Source organism: Phyllostomus hastatus, unplaced genomic scaffold (genome assembly GCF_019186645.2).
Source record: "Phyllostomus hastatus isolate PE091 unplaced genomic scaffold, TTU_PhHast_1.1 phas_scaffold_385, whole genome shotgun sequence".
Taxonomy (NCBI): domain Eukaryota; kingdom Metazoa; phylum Chordata; class Mammalia; order Chiroptera; family Phyllostomidae; genus Phyllostomus; species Phyllostomus hastatus.
The window spans coordinates 13370233-13391045 of record NW_025334026.1 but is presented as its reverse complement, the minus strand read 5'-3'; the positions used below and the strand labels follow the sequence as shown (position 1 = coordinate 13391045).

The window sequence follows — 20813 nt, the reverse complement described above, 5'->3', positions numbered from 1 at the left end:
TTCTAGGCCATCGGCCCCTAACACTTCCTTTCCTCTGGAAGGAAGCAGCTGCTTCCCTTGTCTCCTGTGCGCCCCCCTACCCCAGACGGCTCCCCCTTCCATCCCTGGGGAACGGAAGAACCAGTTTTCTAAGATTCAGGATGTTCTATGACAAGTGTCCAACTCTGAAAGCACGTTCCAAAACACAAGTAATTGTGCGCAAGCTTGGCAGACTCAGTGTTTGAGGATCTAGGGCCCACCCCTGGGGCTTTGGTTCTCTTGAAAGACAGAAATTCTCTCACCATAAATTGCAATTTTTTTCATCATGTTCATCTATAAGGCAAACGGCCAGTTAATTCCAGCTGTCGCAGGCCTGTGACAGGGTGGCAAGTTCCTCGATACTTTGACTGATCAGTTCAGTGCAGGATGTGGTAAGAGGAGCACTAGAAACAGTTGGAAACTGTGGCGTGGGAGAAGGGGTGTGTGGTGCCCACTAGCAGCCAATCTGAGCAGAATGCTCTGCAGAAATCAGTAGAGAAGTAAAAATGAAACGCAAAATCCAGTCCCTGCTCTGAGGCATTGTCAGCAAGGTAGAAGAAATGGTGCAGAGGCGTTTTGTTTTGTTTTGCTTTTAATGCATTAGAAATGTTTGCATGGAAGTATACACACTGTTGTGGCGAACTTTCAGTTACTTCGCTTCGGGCAGGAAGGGCCCATGTGGAGAAGTTGGAATTCATTGACATTCAGCTTTGGAATGCGCTTAATTTGCATGCAGATATGAGTGATGTTCTAGGAATTGTCATCCTTGGGAGAATCAGTCTAGAAGTTGTCACTCAAGTGACCCCAACGCTTCCTGCAGCTCTGGCTGCCTTTTCAGAGGGCACATGCCATGGTGGTGGCTGGGGACATGCGCCAGATGGCTCAGCCTTTGGGGCTGTCCCTTCCAGCTGCTGGAGAAAGAGTGAACAGAGGTGCGATGCCACCCGCCAGGATGTGAGGAGGCCGGGAGGATGGGTGTGTGGTGCAGGCAAATGCCCCACCGCAGGGGGCCAGCTCCCTCCCACCTCCCTTGATAACTGGCTCTGCTTCCATCTACACTGTTCACTTGTTTTACTACCACGAGATGCTGAGCTCCTCAGAATCAGGAACCGCACCCCACTCACCTTTGTTCTAGCCCAGAGCCCCGTCTGTAGCCCGCGCTCAGCAGCAAAGCAGCAGTGAAGAAACAGCAGGTGAACAGAGCTCATGAGATGGTGCCAGCGTCCAGCTGAATGCTCGGGGATTATCTGGGTGAATTAGCTACTTAGAGTTTTCTAGAGGAGAGCTACCAAGTCTGACTTTCTTGTCCCTGAAAGAGCCCTGATTTGGAACAAGAGCCCTCTTCTACATGTCTCCCCTGCTCCCTTCCCTGTCCTGACTCACCTACTGTGTGATGCAAAAGTCACAAGGACTGGTGTCGGAAGGAGCCTCTCCGGCTTCTCAGCCCTGGTCTGTGGCCTTGCAAGGTTCTGACCTGCACCCTCAGCAGGGTGCCGCTGGTTTTCAGCCGTGGGAAATGGACCAGTAACAGTTAACATCTATGCAGTGGCTCTATGATCCGTGGACCAGTAGCGGCAGCATCACCTGAAATTGTTAGAAAAGCAAACGCTCAGGTCCCACCCCAGGCACAGTGAGCTTGGGGCGGAGGCCCACCACTCAGCGTTTTAACAAGGTCCCCATGTCTGTGCTGTCCACTGTGGCAGCCACTAGCCATGTGTGACTATTTAAATTGATTACCATTAAATAACACGAAACAGTCAGGGCCTCAGTCACACTCACCGTGTTTCGGGCACTCAGTAACCACATGTGGCCAGCATATGGGACAGCACATACGGACACTTCCATCCTCACAGGATTCGGCTGGACGGTGCCACCTGGTCATTCTGACACTTGCTGAAGTCTGAGAACCACTGAGCGAGAAAATACAGCATAGTAGAATCACTAGGGTGGGGTGGGGAGGGGGCTTCTGAAATCTACTGATGCCCCAGTCCAACCCCAGACCAATTAAAATAGAATCAGGGGTGTGGGAGAGTTGCGGGCAGACATTAGTAGTTTTTAAATTTCCCCAGATGATTCTAATCAATCTCAAAGCCAAAGTTGAGAGCCACTGCACAGTGCTACGCACTTCACACAACATTTTCATTTAATTATTACGAGACCCTTATGAGATGAGCTATTAGAACCATCTGTATTTTATAGAAAAGCATCTGGAGGCTCAGAGAGGTCGAGTAACTCACCCGTGGTCACGCTGCTTGAGCTGTTCCTGGATGCCAGCGGCGTCCCTGGAAAGCAGCGGCAGGCCTGGAGATGGAGCGTCTGTGATGCCCTGCCAGAGTGCAGCCTATGGAAGCCAGTAGACTTGGGGATGGCCGCCTTGCAGTGACAGCTGCTTTTAATTTGTGTCAAGAAAAGCTGCCTTTTAATTAGAACCATTTGGACTTTCTTTCAGCCGCCAGACTGAGTGGTTAGCAGGGATTAGTGCAGTCAGGGGAGGCTGGGCCCAGCAGCTCCGGGCATGCCTCTGGGGCAGCCCCACTCGCTGCAGGGCTGCCGGGGATGTCTTTCGTTGCTAGCCCCAGTGGAGTTCTGGAGGTGGTGGGCAGCCACTGCAGGCAGGAAATCAGCCCTGGCCTCTGGTGTGCGCTGAGGGTCCAGTTGTTTGGCTTAGAAGAAGGTGCAATAGGTTAATGTTGAGGGGTCTCGGGGGCAGTCTGCTTCCTGGAGCTTGGGAGAGTGGGGGGCAGTCCTGCTGTTGGCCTGCTCCAAGGACCTCCATCAGCTTTCGATCCTGATGGTCATCCTGGTCCCAGCCCCTGAACTTGGTTCTAGCAGGCTCTCCAATCACCCACCCAGGGCTCTGGCACACCCCCCCTTTCGCTATCCCAACAACCCCGTGGCAGGCCACCAGGAATCCAAGGCTGGCTTATTCCCTTCCTTGTGTTCTTATCGATGTTTGATACTTTCCCCGTGTGTTAACTATTGCCACCACCAGACTGGGTACCTGTCAGCATCAGGGTTTCCATTGTCTAGCTTGTGGAACATAGCACATGTTTATGCATGAGAGGAAGAGCTGGATCAGCTATCTCAGCAGCCCCTCCCAATCCTGAAATTCTGGTGCCCCGTACAGCTGAGGGCTTCCCTTGATCAAGAGCTCATCTCCCCATTTCCATTAAATCAGAAACTGAGAGCCCTGGCTGGCATAGCTCAGTGGATTGAGCGTGGGCTGCGAACCAAAGCATCGCAGGTTCGATTCCCAGTCAGGGCACATGCCTGGGTTGCAGGCCACGGCCCCCAGCAACTGCACATTGATGTTTCTCTCTCTCTTTCTCCCTCCCTTCCCTCTCTAAAAATAAATAAATAAAATCTTTTTTTAAAAACCAGAAACTAAAAAGCGATGTGTTCAGTCTCTGCTGAGCCTGGGGGCAGAAGCCACGAAGCGCCTCGAGGAGGAGTCTCCTCACCCAGGCGCTGCACCAGGCTGTGACTGAGTCTCTTCTTTCCCGGCTTCCTCAGGGCTGTGCACAGGGAAGAGCAGAGTTGCCTGCTCGAGACACATGGAGCAGCTTGGCTTACAGGGGCCAGGCTTCTGGGCCAGCCCCTGCTGGCCACACAAGGAACTGTCTTTTAACCCACCACCTCTCAGCAAAACCAGTTCTTGATTTTGTGGCCACCTTCCAGTCCCTTACCTTCAGTTTCCTTGCCTGTATAACAAGGCTACCTTTAATTCTCCTGTAGGCACGGCATAAAGTTTAAGTGCATTAAAGGCAATAGTGTACGCACAACAGAGGTGCCCCGTGTATGCAAGACCCCTGCCTTCGGCCCTCTGAGAAGGTCACCTACAGCTTCCTAGCTCCACTGCCTCTCTCCCCCTTCCGTTTTCTAGTGTTCAACTCCCTGGACATGTCCCGCTCCGTGTCAGTGACAACAGCTGGGCAGTGTCGCCTCGCCCCACTGATCCAGGTCATCTTGGACTGCAGTCACCTCTATGATTACACTGTCAAGCTCCTCTTCAAACTCCACTCCTGTGAGTACACCAGCCAGATCTTCTCTGAGCTTCTGGCCAGAAGGAGGATCTCAGCCTGAGGCTGTCCCTGGAGAAGTGCAGCTCCTCGAGGCCTGAGCTTTCATCCTCTGTTCCAAAAGACCCATCTTGAGAAGAGCAGGGTGCCAGCTTCATGGTGCCCCGTGAAGCACGTGGCTTGCCACAGTGGGGTCCCAGGATGGCCCCCTCCCTCCACCCCTGGCCTGAACTCACCTGCATCCACATATGTCCTGTATTCTGTGAACCACACAAATAGCGACAGATCCGGCCCAGACCCACAGCAGCAAAAGCATTCTTTCCAAAGTGGCCAACCACATGGTCTCTTTGTACAAATGGAATTCTGTAGCGATACATAAAACATAAAACGCTGCTCAAGTAAGTGGAGTGCTGACCCTGACCTAGCCACAGGCCCCAGGATGCTTTTGTATAATCTATTTTGGAGACTCCTGGCCCTGCAGACATTCTTATACTTTCATGTGCTTCTTGTTTAAAAAGATGTGTGTGGGTTCTGCCCCTGCACGGTCTGCATTGGTAGGTCTGTTGCCCTTGGGGTCTGCATCGTTAAGCCATGTCCCCGATGCATCTGATTTGGGTGCTGCCAGGGCCACACCCCAAGGCGGCCACTGTGAAGAGTGTACACGTGCAGAAGGTGTGGGTGGTGGAACACCAAGAAAAATGGAGACATGAATAGAGCACTAGCAAGGTTGTAGTTTAGAATTCTCCAACAAGGGACCCTGTAGATGTGTGGTTACTGACAAGGAATGGGTCTGGATACTTATACGGGACAAGGGAGTCAGCATTGCTCTGATGACTCCAGGAGGGTTTGGTGGAAGGGAGGTTGGACTTCGATGTCCGAGGATGAGAAGGGCCTTGGAGCAGATGGGCATGTCTGGAGGGAGCAGAGGCTGGATTAAATTCTAAGAGAAGGCAGGCAGTTACTTAGGAGCTCTGAATACAGATGAACTTGTAATTGTTTCTAAGATGCTGTGAAACCCAATTACCCATTAGAACATCCTCACTTTCTTATAAAGTGGTGAGATGTGAGAAGAAATGGGTAATTAAGTATTTGGGGTTAAAGGGAAAGCAATACACAAGACCCTCCCAGACGGCCTCTGTGCAGGGCGGCGTGGGTGGGGAAGGAGTGGGAGAGACGCTCCACGCAGTATACACTTTCCTAAAGATAAAATTTTATTGCAGAGTAGTTTCAAACTACAGGAAACCACAGTGGTCACCTCTGCTTCTGTGGCCAGGGACACAACTCCCAGTCCACTGTGCCCAGCATGGCTCACACTCCAGGAGCAAACTGAAGGAACGATCTGGAGCACAAGCGCCCCAGACTCCCTGGTTCCTTCGATACCAGTCCTGGGGCAGCACTGGGCCAGGAACGCCTGCCAGCAGGGGTGGCCACACGCCCAGGATAGGGGGGTCTGCTGTGGCTTGACCTGCCTTCTGTCCCTCCTCTTCCCTCCCACTCTTTTCCCATTTCTCCCAGGTCTCCCAGCCGATACCCTACAAGGCCACCGGGACCGTTTCATGGAGCAGTTCACAAAGTAAGTGGCGTAAGTGATAGAAACGAAGGTGAATCAAAAACTACCATAAAATCAAAGAGCACTTGCTTTAAATAATTGAGGAATGAGGGTATCTGCATTTTAAAGCAATCGAGTAAAGAAAAAGAACTAGGAGGCTGGCAAACCTACCAGTGTCTGGGGAAGCTGTCATTTCTTCAGTAAATCCCCTAGAAGCACGTAGAAGGCCCCGGCTGGTGGTGGTCAGTGGATTGAGGGCCAGCCTGCAGACCAAAAGGTCACCGGTTTGATTCCTGGTTGAGATGCATACCTGGGTTAGGGGCCGGGTCCCCAGTTGGGGCATGTTGAGAGGCACCCAATCGATGTTTCTTTCCCTCTCTTTCTCCCTCTCTTCCCTGTCTATAAAAGTAAATGAATAAAATCTAAAAAAAAAGAAGAAGCAGCAGCAGCACACAGAAGGCGGCCATTTCATTCATCACCTGCTTCATGCCCAGGGCTTCCTCCTCATCACTTTTTCTTCTCCCTATGTTCTCGCAGTCTTAGACTGTGCACATGTTGACGACTCCCAAGTCCGTATCTCTAGCAGAACCTTGCCTCTAAATTCTAGTATCATGTACCCAATTGTGTATGCGACATGTCTACACCAAACTTAAATCTCAAACTGACTCTAGGTTTTCCTCCAAGAAACTTTGTCTCCCCAGTTTTTTTTTAATCTCAGTAAATACTGTCACTGTCCATTTAGGCCAGAGATTTAGAATTTGCCATCTGCCTCATCCCCTACATCCAATCCATTCACAGTTTCAGCTGATGCTCTACAAAGACACCCTGGCTCTGGTCACATCTCCTCCCATCTCTGCAGCTACCGCTGCTATCTGCCAGGACCTCCAGTATCGATGGGGTGCCCTAGACTTCCACTCCACCCTCCCGCAACCCTATTCTCACCCAGCAGTTAGAACGTCCTTGTAGAAATGTGAACCCCTTGCTCAGAACCTTTCAGTGGCTTCTGATTACACTGAGAATAGAAGCGGGGCTCTGCTCCACAAGACCCTGCGTGACCTGGCCCCTGCCCGCTGTCTCTGACCTGGTTTCCAGGGCTCGACGTGTGTCAGCCGCAGGGAGTCCTCCTCCAGTTCCCTCCTCAGGGCCTGCATCTTTCTGTTCCCTCTCCTGGGGACGCTGTCGCCCCTCTCGGGGATTCTGTTTTCCCAGCCTGACCAGCCCTGGGCCAGCTTTGGTCACCACTCTCAGCGGCAGTCTTCAGTCACCTGATTTGAGTTGGGATCTTCTTCCCCAGCTCCTGATCCTCCAACGTCACCCCATTCCATGCCCACGTTCTCCCTCACAGCACGCTGTTTATTTCCTTCATCATTCTTTTTCTTCCCCAAGATTTTATTTATTTTTAGAGAGAGGGAAGGAAGGGAGAAAGAGAGGGAGAGAAACATCAATGTGAGAAACATTGATCGCATGCGCCCCAACTGAGGACTGGCCCGCAACCCAGGCATGTGCCCTGCCTGGAATCAGGTCAGCCGCCTTTTCAATTTGTGGGACGACATTCAACCAAGTGAGCCAGGCTGGTCAGGGCTCCTTCATCATTCTCAGCACGTTATTTCTGTTTGTCTTGTCTGTTACATCTCTTGCACTTGATACATAGCCATTAAGCATATAGTGTTTAATAAATAAGCATTAATATGAATTAATGAGCTAATAAGCCAGTTATCTAAGCTACAAGAGGAAGAGCTTATCTGAGAGGCAAATTATTCCGGTGCACTTGGAAAAGAAAATCAGTGGCTAGATGAAGAGTATAGCTCCGCCTTCAATTAAGCATGCCCAAGAAGAGGGGAAGGAATGGAGTGGGAGGTGGAAGGACCGAGGGAGCAGAGAAGGGAGTCAGCTTGACAGGGTTTATTTTGACCCTCTTGTTTTTCCCGTTGATTTCTTCAGCCTTGACAACAGGAAAAGCATAGCTCCCAAATCCCAAGCTTAGGTTTCTCTGCTACTGGTTCCCGAGCAGCAGTCAGAGGACAAGTTCAGGGTTGTACTAACCTCCTGATTTCCTTGTTCCATTTGAAAAGCCTCGTATGTTTATTCTATAATAAATGACTTACTAAACCCTAGGAGACGGGCCCTGGGGCTGATTTCCTGGAATGTAAATTCCAGTAGCTGTTGAAAGCAGCACAGCCTATTACTGTTGGCTGCGTCCCAGAAAGGAGATGTGTGGTCAGGTGGTTTTACTTCCTTTAACTTTTTCTAGGTTATGAAAACATCTCCTGTGAGTATCCACTTCACTTTCTCTTCTAAGTGGCATTCTCTATGATTCTCTGAGGCGTCACTGCCCTCTAATTCTGGGAAAGCAGCGATGACATCACAGGGACATTCCTAACCTTGGGGTCCGAACGGCTGTCATGAGACCTGAGGGATTTAGTTCATTAGGCTAAGCTGGAGAAAATTCTGTGCTGCAGAGAGGGTGCTGGGGTCCATGACCTGCTTTCATCTCATGAAACACTGGGTTGGCCAAAAAGTCCGTTATGTTTTTTCTATAAAATAAAATATACATTTTTTCATTTTCACCAATAACTTCATTGATTTGGATATTTTGAGTATGTCTACTATCTCCCACTACTGGCTTCTAGTGGGCAGAGGCCAGGGGTGCTGCTATTCCAGCACCCCTGGCCTCTGCACCTTCCAGTGCATCAGACAGCCCCACGGCAAAGAGTTATTCGGCCAAAGTGTCAATAGGACCAAGAAACTTCGCGAACCACTTTTGTTACATTCGATGGGTCATAGCACTTTCTACATACACTGCACAAATCTTTTTTTGTATTTCAGTTGTGTTTTTACCTTTCTTGAAATAATAAAGCATAATGTTCCAAAAATGTTGCATATCTTCTTCCATCTTCAATTTTAAAATGGCCGCACAAAAATTCACCAATTTTGATAAGTTTTTTTATAATACACACTGATACGACAGCCGTCACAGTACAATCTAACAATTATTTCAAATGAAGTTAAAGACAGCTAAGCACTGCTAGGTCCATCATAGGAAAAAAACAAACTTTTTGGCCAACCCAATACGTCTGGTGCTCTCGGCTTTTTTGGCTTTCAATGTTTAGATTCGAAATAGAGACCTGAGGATGAGAAAGAAATTCGATTTCTTCATTCCCATATTCATCCAAGATTAAGGACACAGTATAAATAGAGGTTTTCCAATGAATACTCATTGAATAATTCCTCGATGCCTGGTGTTGTAGTAAACCTGCATCAGCAGGACCCAGCTCCCACTCTCTAGAAGCTAACTGGGGAGATAACACATGGCTGTAACACAAGGTGAAGTGATTTAAAAGAGATCTTCCTTAGTAATTAAGTTCCCTTCCCTTTTCTTGTGCGTAGTTGGTTTGTCCTGAAAAAAATTATTTATTTTAAAGTTACTCTAAGCCAAACATTCCTAGGAAGATTCGTCCGTCAAACAATAGTGATATGGAAATTAGTCTTCAGAGTATCTGCTCTTGTAAAGGATTTCGCAGTTTGAGTTACACTTTCCTCACCACCAGGACTGGCTATAAATACTCTTTCTCTATAGCATCATAATTGAATCCTTGCACCATGGGGGCCATCTCCTTGACAGCCTGTGCCTTTGGCCTGGGCAGGCACAGGAGAAAAGCTGGGTTGTACACTCTGCCCTCCTCCCTGGGGCGGGTGAAGACCCCAGCCCTCTCAGGCTCTTCCCCATCCCTAGGTTGAAAGATCTGTTCTACCGCTCCAGCAACCTTCAGTACTTCAAGCGGCTCATTCAGATCCCTCAGCTGCCCGAGGTAAGTGTACCCAGCCATACCCTGGGAGCTGCCGAGTCCAGGATGCTCTTAGAGATTGGCAGGCCTGACAAGTGAGAGACTTCCAGGATGTGTCTTCCCTCTTCAGAACCCACCCAACTTCCTCCGGGCCTCTGCCCTGTCAGAACACATCAGCCCCGTGGTGGTAATCCCGGCCGAGGCCTCGTCCCCTGACAGCGAGCCAGTCTTGGAGAAGGATGACCTTATGGACATGGATGCCTCCCAGCAGGTGAGGACCAAGTGGGAGAGAAACTTGGCTCTTCCCATTGCCCCCAGGAGCAGGGGAGGGGACGGGAGGGGCTCTGGCCAAGCCACCTTGGCTCTAAGCAGGGTCAGCTGCCTTCTAATCCAGGCTCCAGTTAGACTGAGCACCCTGCCCCGTGGTCCCTAGGAGCACTGTGAATGGACTTGAACCTGATTAAGAAAGAGTCCATTCTTACACGTCACTCATTTGACCCCCTGTCAGAATTCTCTGGACCTCTAACTTTGTTCTCAATCGTTTTTGGTCACCACAGAATGTATTTGACAACAAGTTTGATGACATCTTTGGCAGCTCGTTCAGCAGTGATCCCTTCAATTTCAACAGTCAGAACGGTGTGAACAAGGATGAGAAGTGAGTGCAAGCTGGGCTAATACAAACGCGGGAGAAACTAAGTTAGGCCGTGATTTGACTCGCCACACCTCACCGAAGAGGAATCCTTAGGCTTCTTAGAGAACTTGGGCTTCTTAGAGAACTGTCTTGGCCCTCAAATATTAGCCCATTAGATCCCCAAAGAAAATCAAGTGATCCTGAAATAACAGTGGACCCGTAGGTATTAGATTAGTATCTAGTAACACTGACTGTCATAGATTGATGAACTTGAAAAGAATTGTCCCCAGATTAACACCGGCTTTTAACTTCCTCCCCTGATCTCCCAGCTTGCATTTAGGAGGAGAGGGGTAGGACCACAGTGGAAGCAAACTCGTTCTCCTTCTGTTCCCAGGGATCACTTAATTGATCAATTGTACCAAGAGATCAGTGGGCTGAAGGCACAGCTGGAAAACCTGAAGACTGAGGTGAGAATGGGCTCTGATCTGCTTCTGGGCTTTACCATCACAGAGCAGATTTTAATTAAATTTGCTTCATATAACCCTGGCTGGTGTGGCTCAGTTGGCTGGAGGGTCGTCCCATAACTGAAAGACTGTGGGTTCGGTTCCCGGTCAGGGCACATGTCTGGATTGTGGGTTCAATTCCTGGTCCGGGTACACACGGGAGTCAGCCAGTTGATGTTTCTCTCTCACGTCAGTGTTCCTCTCTCACCCTTCCTGTCTTCCGTTCGCCTTTTCTGAAAGCAATGAAAAAATGTCCTCGGGTGAGGATTTTAAAAAAAATTGCTTCTCATAGATACTTGTTGGACCACATTTTAAAGGGGATTCGTTAGTAGAAATGCCAAAGCTAGAGGATCTGGTCTTTCCGTGGTCTCAGTTGTAGTGCATTTCTACTGTATTTGCTTTGAGAATGGCATTGAAGCCAAGCTCCAGTGTCCCTCAGAACTAACCGTGACCACCTACCAGCTATGAAGCTGTGAGGAGAAAGACCTATACTCACATGGTGGTAAGAAGGTTTGATCCCTAACTCTGATGGCTGTTTGCAGCGCCTGATGCTGTACACGCCTAGCCCTTCACACCCAGAGCTGGTCAGAGGCTTTACTCACTGGGACAGGCGAACATTCTGTCCTTCCTGATTCCAGCTCCTGCATCGCTCTCCCAAGCCACTCTAACGGGACCAGAATTCCCCCACCGTCATCCGCTGTTGTTGCTGATTGGATGGCTTGTAATGACCTGAAGGCTCAGCTCCCAAGAGACTTTGGGAGTGGGTTTGTTAGGAAAACCTAGGCGTTTATTTGGTCAGTGCTAGAAACACGACAGGACCTGCTTCTCCGCCCAGCACACCTGACCCACAGCAGCACGGCAATCAGCCGTATTACCTAAGTCCTTCCCACAGAGCCAGCGAGCTGTCCTGCAGCTGAAGGGCCGCATCAGTGAGCTGGAGGCCGAGCTGGCCGAGCAGCAGCACCTGCGGCAGCAGGCTGCCGATGAGAGCGAGTTTCTTCGGGCAGAGCTGGATGAGCTCAAGAGGAAGCGAGAAGACACGGAGAAGGCACAGCGGAGCCTGACAGAGATAGAAAGTGAGAGGCTGGCGGGGGCAGGAGTGAGTGTGTGGGGCGGGAGATCAGTCAGGATGAAGGAGGCGGGTGGCAGAGCCCCACCCAGCCTTGCGTCTGTCCAGAGGAGCTGTCAGCAGTGCCAGCTCTCCTCACCAGTCAGAGGGCGACTGGAGTCCAGCAGGGGGGGCCCCTGTGTGAGGCGCTGCTGAGAACATGGTGATGGGGGCTACAGAAGGGGACAGGGGTGCCTGGCCCAGGAGGCTGGATCTCCGAAGGAGAGAGAGCCCAAGAAATAGCTTGACTTAAAGCCAAAAGCACAGATAAAATAAATGCATATATAAAAATGCTCAGGACGCATGAACTGGTGCAGTGATTTGAGTCAGGTGAATTCTCTTTAAAGGAGGCTTCCCCAAGGAGTTTCAGGAGGGCTTTTAAGGGAAAGGGGGTGTATACATTGTGAAAAGAAAGGATAGTCTTCTAGGGATTCTGGTTTATTGGAAGAGGGGCGGAGGGTCCCAATCAGGTAGGCTCTTCACTTTGGTCCTTGGCTGCAGGGAAAGCCCAGGCCAATGAGCAGCGGTACAGCAAGCTCAAGGAGAAGTACAGTGAGCTGGTGCAGAACCACGCGGACCTTCTGCGGAAGGTAGGACCCTCAACCTGCCCCTCACCATGCGCAGGCCCCACCTCACAGGGCAGAGAGCAACTCAGGCCTCGTGGCCTCTCCAGGTCCAGTGCCCCCACCAGTCTCCAGTGGGTCTCCACCATTTCTTGGGAACCTCAGCTTTTCAGGCTCCCTCACTGCCCATATCTTGAGCTTCACCTTAGATGCTAGCCCCACGTGCATTATTATCCTCACCTTTATTGTTTAACTACTTCAGAGCTGAGTATCTGCAGATGACAGCTTTCTTCTAGCTTCTCCTGGGTAGAACAGTGATTCTGTGTCCAACCCTAAGGCCCTCACAGCCTGAATGCTGTCATTTGTTATAGAAGGAAGATGTTCGTTAAGCCTGAGATGAGCCGCCAATGCTCTTCTCTTACAGAATGCAGAAGTGACTAAACAGGTGTCTGTGGCCAGACAAGCCCAAGCAGATTTGGAACGAGAGAAAAAAGAGCTAGAGGATTCCTACCAGCGCATAAGTGAGCAGGCCCAGCGGAAGGTGAGTGGGAGGGAGGCAAACGTGGGAAATGAGGGAGGGGCCCATCTAAGTTGGAGGCAGGCTTTGATCCAAAGCCTTATCTTCCGCTCCACGGGCAGCTGGCTCTGTGGGCTGGAGCCCTGTGAGGGTGCTGCAAGAGGCCACATAGAGCAGGTTGTGATTTCTGAGGCAGAAGGGGTTAGAAGTGACTGCATTTCATCAGCAAAGGCTTTCCTGGGGCAAGTCTTAAGGAAAGCACGTGGATATCAGACAGGAACGAGGGTTTACAAGGAGCAGTAGCCAGAGGAACGCCCGTGACTCAGGGTGGGGTTGACGGGCAGGGCCCTTTGGAGTGAGCCAGTGTCAGATGGATAGAACTGGATGCCTTACACATCAAGTTGGGGCTTTTACCCTTTCTGTGACCCAGACTGAAAAACACAGCTATCTAATGGGAATAAAAGTCTCACAAAGAAATACTTTTCCTTACTATGTGAATGCTTTGGGATCTTTTATTTTGCTGTTTCATTTTTTTAAATGTTATCTGTGAATTTTACCAATGGGTCACAACCTACTCTTTGAAAAATACCACTTAGAAATCAAAGAAGGGGACTATTTTTAGATGGCAAGATTTGGTAGTGTACCAGTGTTGGGAAACCTGAATTAAAGATCCATTTCTACTTTAATGAGTATTGTGGGCTTAAACACGGCATTCAGGAAGTGTCCTAAAATTTCCCCCTTGACATTCCACTTACTCAGAAGAAAATTTTTGTACACTCTGAGTTCTCTCCTTCTGCCCCTGCCCTTTTTGCTGAGGTAGAACTTGCATACAAAAGACAACACAACTCTCATTTATAGGTCAGGGATCTTTTTTACACATGTTTATCCCTTGTACCCACCACCCAGATGGGGGTGCTCCTGTTTTTCTCCCCTTTCAGACTCAAGAGCAGACGGAAGTACTAGAGAATTTGAAGCAAGAACTTGCCACCAGCAAGCAGGAGCTCCAGATTGCCCAAGGCAGCCTGGACACCTGTGCCCAGGTGACCACCGCCTTCTTTACTTCCCTTCCTTATTCCCCCACCCTGCTCTGGCTTTTGTGTTGCTGTCACTGAGCCTCTGTCACTGTCCAGCACATGGTCAGCCTGGTCCCATCTGTGATAAGTGCATAGTCAGGGGAATCAAAGTGGCAGGTTAAAGAGATATGACCTTCTGTTCCTTGTGGCCTAGTGGTGGGTTTGGACTTCTGGGAAGGGGACAGTTTAGTTCCTCCCAGCAACTCCCTCTTTCCACGTGGTCACCATTGCAGGCAGAAGAAAAATGGGTGACTCAGATTGCTGAACTGGAGAAGGAACGGGACAGCTTGGTGAATGCCATGGCTCATCGAGAAGAGGAAGTCTCTGCTCTTCAGGAACAGCTGGAACACACCCAGCTCAAACTGTCCAGCGCACAGGCAAGTGAGACACCCTCGGGCCAGCTGAGTTCGACCTCTCACCCATGGCATCAGCGGTGGATTCATGGAAGCCAGGGGGCTATGAGAGGGATCTAGGGCCTCCTGGTTGATTTTGAAGGCATCTGTATGAATAGCCCCTAATGCCAGCATGCCCTGAGTCACCCACAGAGCAGATGAGGGAAAGCAGAGCTCTCCTTTTTTGTAGGAAAAAGGGATGCACTTAGCACTCTTTCCCCAAGATTGGAGGATGGGTTGCAGTGGTCCATCCCCATAGCCTCCTGTGCTCAGTGGCTCACACCTCGGACAAAGCAAGAACTTGAGCTAAGATGCCAGGACTCCCGGCTATGTCACAGGCGGATGCTGCTCGAAGCATGTTACAGGGTCTGTGGCAGACTCTCACCTCCCTGGACCATTTCTAGGAATCCATGTGCCAGCTCGCAAAGGACCAACGGAAAATGCTTCTAGCAGAGTCAAGGAAGGCTGCAGAGCAGGTGATACAAGAGGCCCTGCGGCAGCTGGAGGAGCCCACTCTCATCAGCTGCCCCGGATCTGCAGGTACTCTTCCCGGCTTACCGGTGTCAGATCCTGTTGACATTAAATCTCACGTGACACTGAACTCAGGGGTTCTCAGCCCAGCTGCATGTCATAATTGCTGGGGGGGGGCGGGAACTGGGCAGTAGTGTTTTCTAAAGCTTCCAGGTGTGATAAGTACTGCTTTAGCCATGGGTTACACTAATCAAATGCCTACTGGGAGCTGAGCCTTGACAATAGTTCTAAAGGCCAGTAGGAGGACCAGACAGTCCTATGTCTAAGGAGAGAAATGTGCTCTGAATCAAGGCATGGTCGCTCATGAGCTTCAAGTCAGACAGGGAGGCATCATGAGCATGGAGGGGCAGGAGCAGTAAAAATCCCCACATAGTCATAGGTGTGACCGGGGGCCCACTTGGCAGGCACCAGAGTCCTAAGAGCATGCGAGTAGAGCAGGGCCCAGGTCAGAGAAGCCCTCCAAGTCAGAGGGGAGAGCCTCTGTGCACAGTGAGTGGAGGAGCACCCAGGCCCAGGGGATTTGGGAAATCCCAGTGATGAGCAGATCTCGTCTGCAAGCAGAGAAGACGTGTTGGCAAAGGAACGAGAGGCTCCACTGAAGGACGGGCAGATGGGAGGAGACGGCTGACAGTTGATTTTTGTGATGGAATAGAAAGGTCACGATGTGGCGAAGTCTACAGCAAGAACTGTTCTATCTGACTCGACAGGGAGCCCGTCTGTGAGGAAACACAACAGGACAAATGAAGGAGCACACTGAGGGAATGCCAGGAAATGGGGCCGCTGTGGGCAGATTCTAGGAAGAGATGTGATGAGCTAGCTTTTGAAGGAAGAGAAGAGACATGAGCCAATGGAGAGGAAGAAAAATGGGGAACAGTAATAAAAATAGCTGACTTTGCTTTCTCAGTGCCAAGCACTATTCTAAGCATTTCACATGCCTTGGCGCAGCAAGTCCTCATGAGGCTGCTGGAGGTGTTACTGTTATTCCTGCTCTCAGGTGAGGAAGCAGGCACAGATGGCATGAGATCCCAGCCAGTAGTGGCAGAGCCAGAGGCCACACCTAGGCCGTGTGACCAGAGAGCCCATGCTGGAACTCCTGTGCGACACAGCCTCCACGGCCCTGTGCCCAGGGCCACAGCAGTGGGAGTGGCTGTTGTGTGCAGCACAGATTAGCCTAATGGGGGAGCCAAGGCTCTGGGCTCCAGATTAATGAGAGTCTAGGGGCCTTGAGAGACTTAACAGGCAAGTCTGAATTCGATACAGTGGGCAGTAGTGAGAAGTGAGATGCAGCATCTAGGGGGGCAGTGGGGTTGCCCTGGCTCTTGTCTGGAGACCAGGTAGGCTCAGAAGCACAACTTTTGAAGCTACAATAAGAGAATCGTGTACCAGTGTAACCAAGGAGCTTCCCTTCCTTCCCCCTCCTCAGGGCAGCTCCCTTAGGGCTGGAGCCATGCACTAAGTAGGCTCCTCCATCAGGTGACTTAACTAACAGGGATGAAGCAAGCTACGACAACTCTGGCTTTGACTTCGTCCTGATTTTCCTATCACAGATCACCTTCTTTCCACGGTCAAGTATGTTTCCAACTGTATTGAGCAACTGGAAAAATGCTGGAGCCAGTACCTGGCCCACCCAGAAGGTAAGAAGGGAAGGGATAGGGTCTGTCCCCAGCGATGGCCGGGCAGGGCCAGAAATGTGTGAATGTAAAACCTGGGTTCCTGTGCATCCAGCAAAGAGCATGCACAACTAGAAGGGGGAGGAGGGCAGACATGTGAAAGTGATACCCTCAAGCAGGACTGAGAAACTCTCCTCTAAATTCTTGGCAGATATCAGTGGGCTTCTGCACTCGGTCACCCTCCTTGCCCGCTTGACCAGTGACACCATTGTTCACGGTGGCACCACCTGCCTTAGAGCCCCACCAGAGGCTGCCGATGGTGAGTGCCAGGGTGGAGAAGGGGAACATTCCGAAAAGCCAGGGGAGCAGAGGGCATTTAAAAGTCCCTATTGCTTTGCATCGCCAGCACTGACCGAGGCCTGTAAGCAGTATGGCAAGGAAACCCTCATCTATCTGGCTTTCCTGGAGGGAGAAGGAACCCTTGAGAGTGTCAACAGCACAGCTATGAAGAGCTGCCTCAGCAAGATCATGGCCATTGGCGAGGTATTATCAGTATCATCACTGGACAAAGTCATTGTTGATCTTGGGTGTGAGTGCCTGTGATTTGCCAGAAAGTCAGTGATGTTTTAAGCCAGTTCTTTCTGCACTTTAAACTTGATTTGAGAAAATAAGAGAGCTGAAAAATCTGACTTCCCTGCATGACATCCCAGTTGCATTTAATTCACTGGCCGTTAATTAAGAATTTACTGTGTGGTTGTCATTATGCTAGGCAAGATTAAAGAAGAATTAGAATAGTTTTTCTGTTTTCAAGGGTTTTTATGTGGTTGGGCAAGAGATGCCTAAAACGGATACAGCGATGTATGTATTTATTTATTCATTCCATAAAGATGTAGTGAATATGTCCCATATACTGGGAATTGTGTCGGGTGAAGTTATACAGGGACAAATGAGACATGGCTCTATTAGAAGGGAAAATAAAGAAAGCAACCATTTCCATACAGTGGGATGAGAAGTAAAATAGATATCTATTTTAAGAGTACAATACAAAGCATTTAATTAATTCCTAAAGTGCATGGTGACAAGTTCAAGGAAAGAGGAGATCAGGACCAGAGTTGAGATCCTCATCATCCCTCATTCAGGCTCTTAAAACAGGCTTCTGATCAGTGTCTCTGCCTCTGGCCTCTTTTTCCTCTGCTCTCTTCCAGAAACAGAGATCTGATTATGATTTCTCTTGTTTGATAACAAAAATCATATTATGTAACATTGCATGCAAGGGCCTCCAGAGCTTGGCCCTTAGTCGCCTTTCTGGGCTCCTCTCGTACCCTCCCTTCACCTTGCAGTTGGTGGCTGACACTGCAGCGTGCCTCCTTACCTGCCTGTTTTCCCCCAGTGAGTCCTCAGAGGTAGAGCCCCTACCTTCTTCATGCTGTATCCCTAGTCCCTGGCATAGTATCTGGCCGGTGGTTAGCACCCCACAAATGTTTAATTAATTGTGCAGACAGAGAGAGCAAACCAGATACAGAGATGGGTCAGAAGGGGAAGGAAGGTTCGTGCTGGGGAGAATGAGGTGGGCAATGAGGTGGAGAACCTGGAAGGCCTGCGTAAAGGAGGACTGTGGACAGTGGTGAATTGCTAACCTCCCTTTCATAGGGTAACATAATCATGGTGATGGTTTGGTCTTATTAAATTGCTGTGGCAGCCTAGGCAGCATTAACACAGTCTGCCTTTTGTTGGAGATAGAGCATCTTCCCCAATACAGTGCAGAATTGGGAAATCACTATGTACATGCAAAGTACGCAGGACACCACGAAGGAATACAGATTAAATCAGTGAAAGCAAAGCAACATGTGATAGAAAGATCATAAGCAGGTTTCCTTCCTGGCACTAGGGGTTACCAGATATTTAGAGGCTCTTCCCAGAATAGGATATGAAAAGTGCTAAATAAAATTTGTAAAATTTTTTTAATTGAACCTGAACTGGCTAAAGATGGAGGACACTCGAAGATGGTGGCGTAGGCAGACAGGGCTAGCCTCCTCCCACAACCACGTGAAAATTGCAACTAAAACATAATTGAACAGCCATCACTCAGAACCGTCAGAAATCAAGTTGAATAGAAGTCTGACAACCACAGAATTAAATTACATCCATCCAAACGGGTAGGAGGGGCAGAGACATGGCCTGGACTGGTCCCACACCCACATGTGGTAGGTAAAAATTCAGGAGTGATATCTATCAACAATTGAATATAAAAATCAAATTAAGTAAATAAGAAGAACAGAGACAGAATCGTGGATACAGAGAGCGTGTTAATGGTTGCCAGACAGGAAGGGGGTACTCGGGAATGGATGAAGAGGTGAGGGTATTAAGAAGTACACACAGTTCCAGAATAGCCATGGGGAAGTAAAGTACAGTACAGGGAATGGAGCAGCCAAAGAACTTATATGCATAGCCCATAGACATGAGCAGTGGTGGGGGGGTCCTGGGTGGGGGGGGCAGAGGGGGGAAAATGGAGACAACTGTAATAGCAATAAAATAGAATTAAAAAATTAAAACTGATTCTCAAATTCAGAAACCAAAAGAATACCAGAGCCAGTGTTTGTCCATCTCTGGTAACCTAGGGTTTGGATTTTAATGGGCCACACATACAGAGTGGAATGAGAAACAAAACCTAAGTCTAAGTAGGATTAAAGATTAGAATGGGGAGCCCTCCTCCCCAAAAAGGAAGTCTGAAGTGAATAGGGAAAAAAAATCCTGCCCTATAGGGAAGATCTCATCTTAACCTTGACGAGTTGAGACAGCAAACATGGCTGCCTAGAGAATTCTTTTCCACAGATTCAGGTTCAAATTTCATGCTTACCTGTCTGGCCTAAAAATCTCCAAACAGAATATTAAGCTTAAAGCCTAAGGTTGTTAGGGGCCCAGATACCTGGCAGAGACAGACCCCAGTTGTCTGAAGGAATACATTTGAATTCTAAACCTCAAAGAAGTTTCATAGACAGTCCCAAGGACTGTAAGTTCACAGTAACTGTTTGACACGTTAAAGGACTTTTTAAAAGGTATTAAAAGTGTGACAGGGAATAAGAGTTTCAAAGATAACCAGATAGATTTAAAAAAAAAAAACCATGGAACTTCTAGAAATGAAATATCTATATAATCATTGAAAGTAATAACTTTAAGATATAGAGAGTCAATAGTGAGTTAAAACAAGACTGAAGAAAGAATTAATGAACTGGATGATAGAACTGAAGGGATTGCATAGCATATGGCACAGATTTTATAAGTTGGAATGTAAAGGTTACAGATAGAATGTTTGACCCCCCAGTAACATACTGTTAGTTAAACATGTTAAAGACTTTCCTTCTACAACTTCCTGTTTCCAACATTCTGTATGTGAGAGTTATCCATGCAGATACATTCATTTTCACTGCTCTGTTGTGCTCCATTGCATGAATATTGCTTAATTTCTATATCTGTGCTCTTGTTGATGGACATTTGGGCTATTTCCAGTTTGGGGCTATCATAGTGAATGTGATCAGTGAATAGTGTGAATAGTGAATAGTGAATAGTGATTAGTGAATGTGTCACTGACCATGCTTCTCCACACGTCCTGGTACATGAGTGCAACAGTTTCTCTAGAGTTTGTATGTCTAGGAATCAAATGGCTACGGTGTAGGATGACTCTCACAGAATGCTGAGTGAAGAAGCAAGTCATAGAAAATATAAATAGTACAGTTCCTTTTAATAAAGACCAAAACAAATGCAAAAAAACCCCTAACACTGTATTGTTTAAGGATGCATTCTTATGAAGTTAAGAAAAGGCATTATGAGCATTCTCCTGAGTTCTGTGCTTACCTCGGTGTGAGGAGTCAGGAGGAAGGGGGAGGGAATCAGGCAGGATGCAAAGGAGATTTCAAAGGTACTAATAATGTTTCTTAAGCTGTGCTTTAAGTTGGGTAACATGGGTCATTTTCTTACTCTCTAAATCATTTCTATCTATTTTACACACTTGTATTTGTAACACAATGTTTTAAGACAGTCATGGGCCATTAGACCTGAGTTCCAATCCCTGCTTCGCTGTTTCTTAGCAGCATAACTGCGCTCAAAGCATTTGATCTCTCTGAGTCCAGGCTTCCCACCTGTGCAGCAGGAGTAGGAATGGCCCTGCCCGATTGCTGTGGGAAGTAACATCAGGGGCAGGCTGTCCGCTGGGAAGACATTGTCTACATTTCAAGAGGTTTTTAAAACATCCCAAGCAGCAAACACAGTCAACACGGTGCAACTGTGGGGTTAGGGTCAGAGCAGCGGCAACTGAATGGCCTTGTGGGGTTAAGCAGGGTTGGCCTCCCAGAACGAGGTGGGCTCTGAGTGAAGGTAAGAGGGGGTGGGGCACGCGGCTCCCAAGTTCACATGGTAGAGAGTTCCAGGCAAGGCCCATTAGGGATGCCTCTATGTGGCTTGCAGAAGTGGGGTAGGTGGTGGGGATGCTCCTACCTTCTGCCATCGTGTGAGGATGA

General features: G+C 48.9%; 1 protein-coding gene across 5 annotated transcripts in view; it reads left to right on the top strand.

Moving 5' to 3' along the window:
* HIP1 (huntingtin interacting protein 1) overlaps nucleotides 1–20813 on the top strand; it is a 146330-nt gene that overhangs the window by 113034 nt on the left and 12483 nt on the right. For all 5 annotated transcript variants that reach the window (XR_006783481.1, XM_045819422.1, XM_045819423.1 and 2 more), the window contains exons 8-22: nucleotides 3902–4042; nucleotides 5553–5610; nucleotides 9320–9395; nucleotides 9502–9642; nucleotides 9929–10026; nucleotides 10397–10469; nucleotides 11398–11581; nucleotides 12115–12203; nucleotides 12601–12717; nucleotides 13632–13733; nucleotides 14000–14143; nucleotides 14563–14698; nucleotides 16237–16323; nucleotides 16511–16618; nucleotides 16706–16842. Coding sequence is in view for 4 of the 5 variants with exons in the window: in XM_045819422.1 (XP_045675378.1) it covers nucleotides 3902–4042; nucleotides 5553–5610; nucleotides 9320–9395; nucleotides 9502–9642; nucleotides 9929–10026; nucleotides 10397–10469; nucleotides 11398–11581; nucleotides 12115–12203; nucleotides 12601–12717; nucleotides 13632–13733; nucleotides 14000–14143; nucleotides 14563–14698; nucleotides 16237–16323; nucleotides 16511–16618; nucleotides 16706–16842 (1691 nt within the window). In the remaining variant the exon portion in view is untranslated. The remainder of the gene's footprint in view (nucleotides 1–3901; nucleotides 4043–5552; nucleotides 5611–9319; nucleotides 9396–9501; nucleotides 9643–9928; nucleotides 10027–10396; nucleotides 10470–11397; nucleotides 11582–12114; nucleotides 12204–12600; nucleotides 12718–13631; nucleotides 13734–13999; nucleotides 14144–14562; nucleotides 14699–16236; nucleotides 16324–16510; nucleotides 16619–16705; nucleotides 16843–20813) is intronic.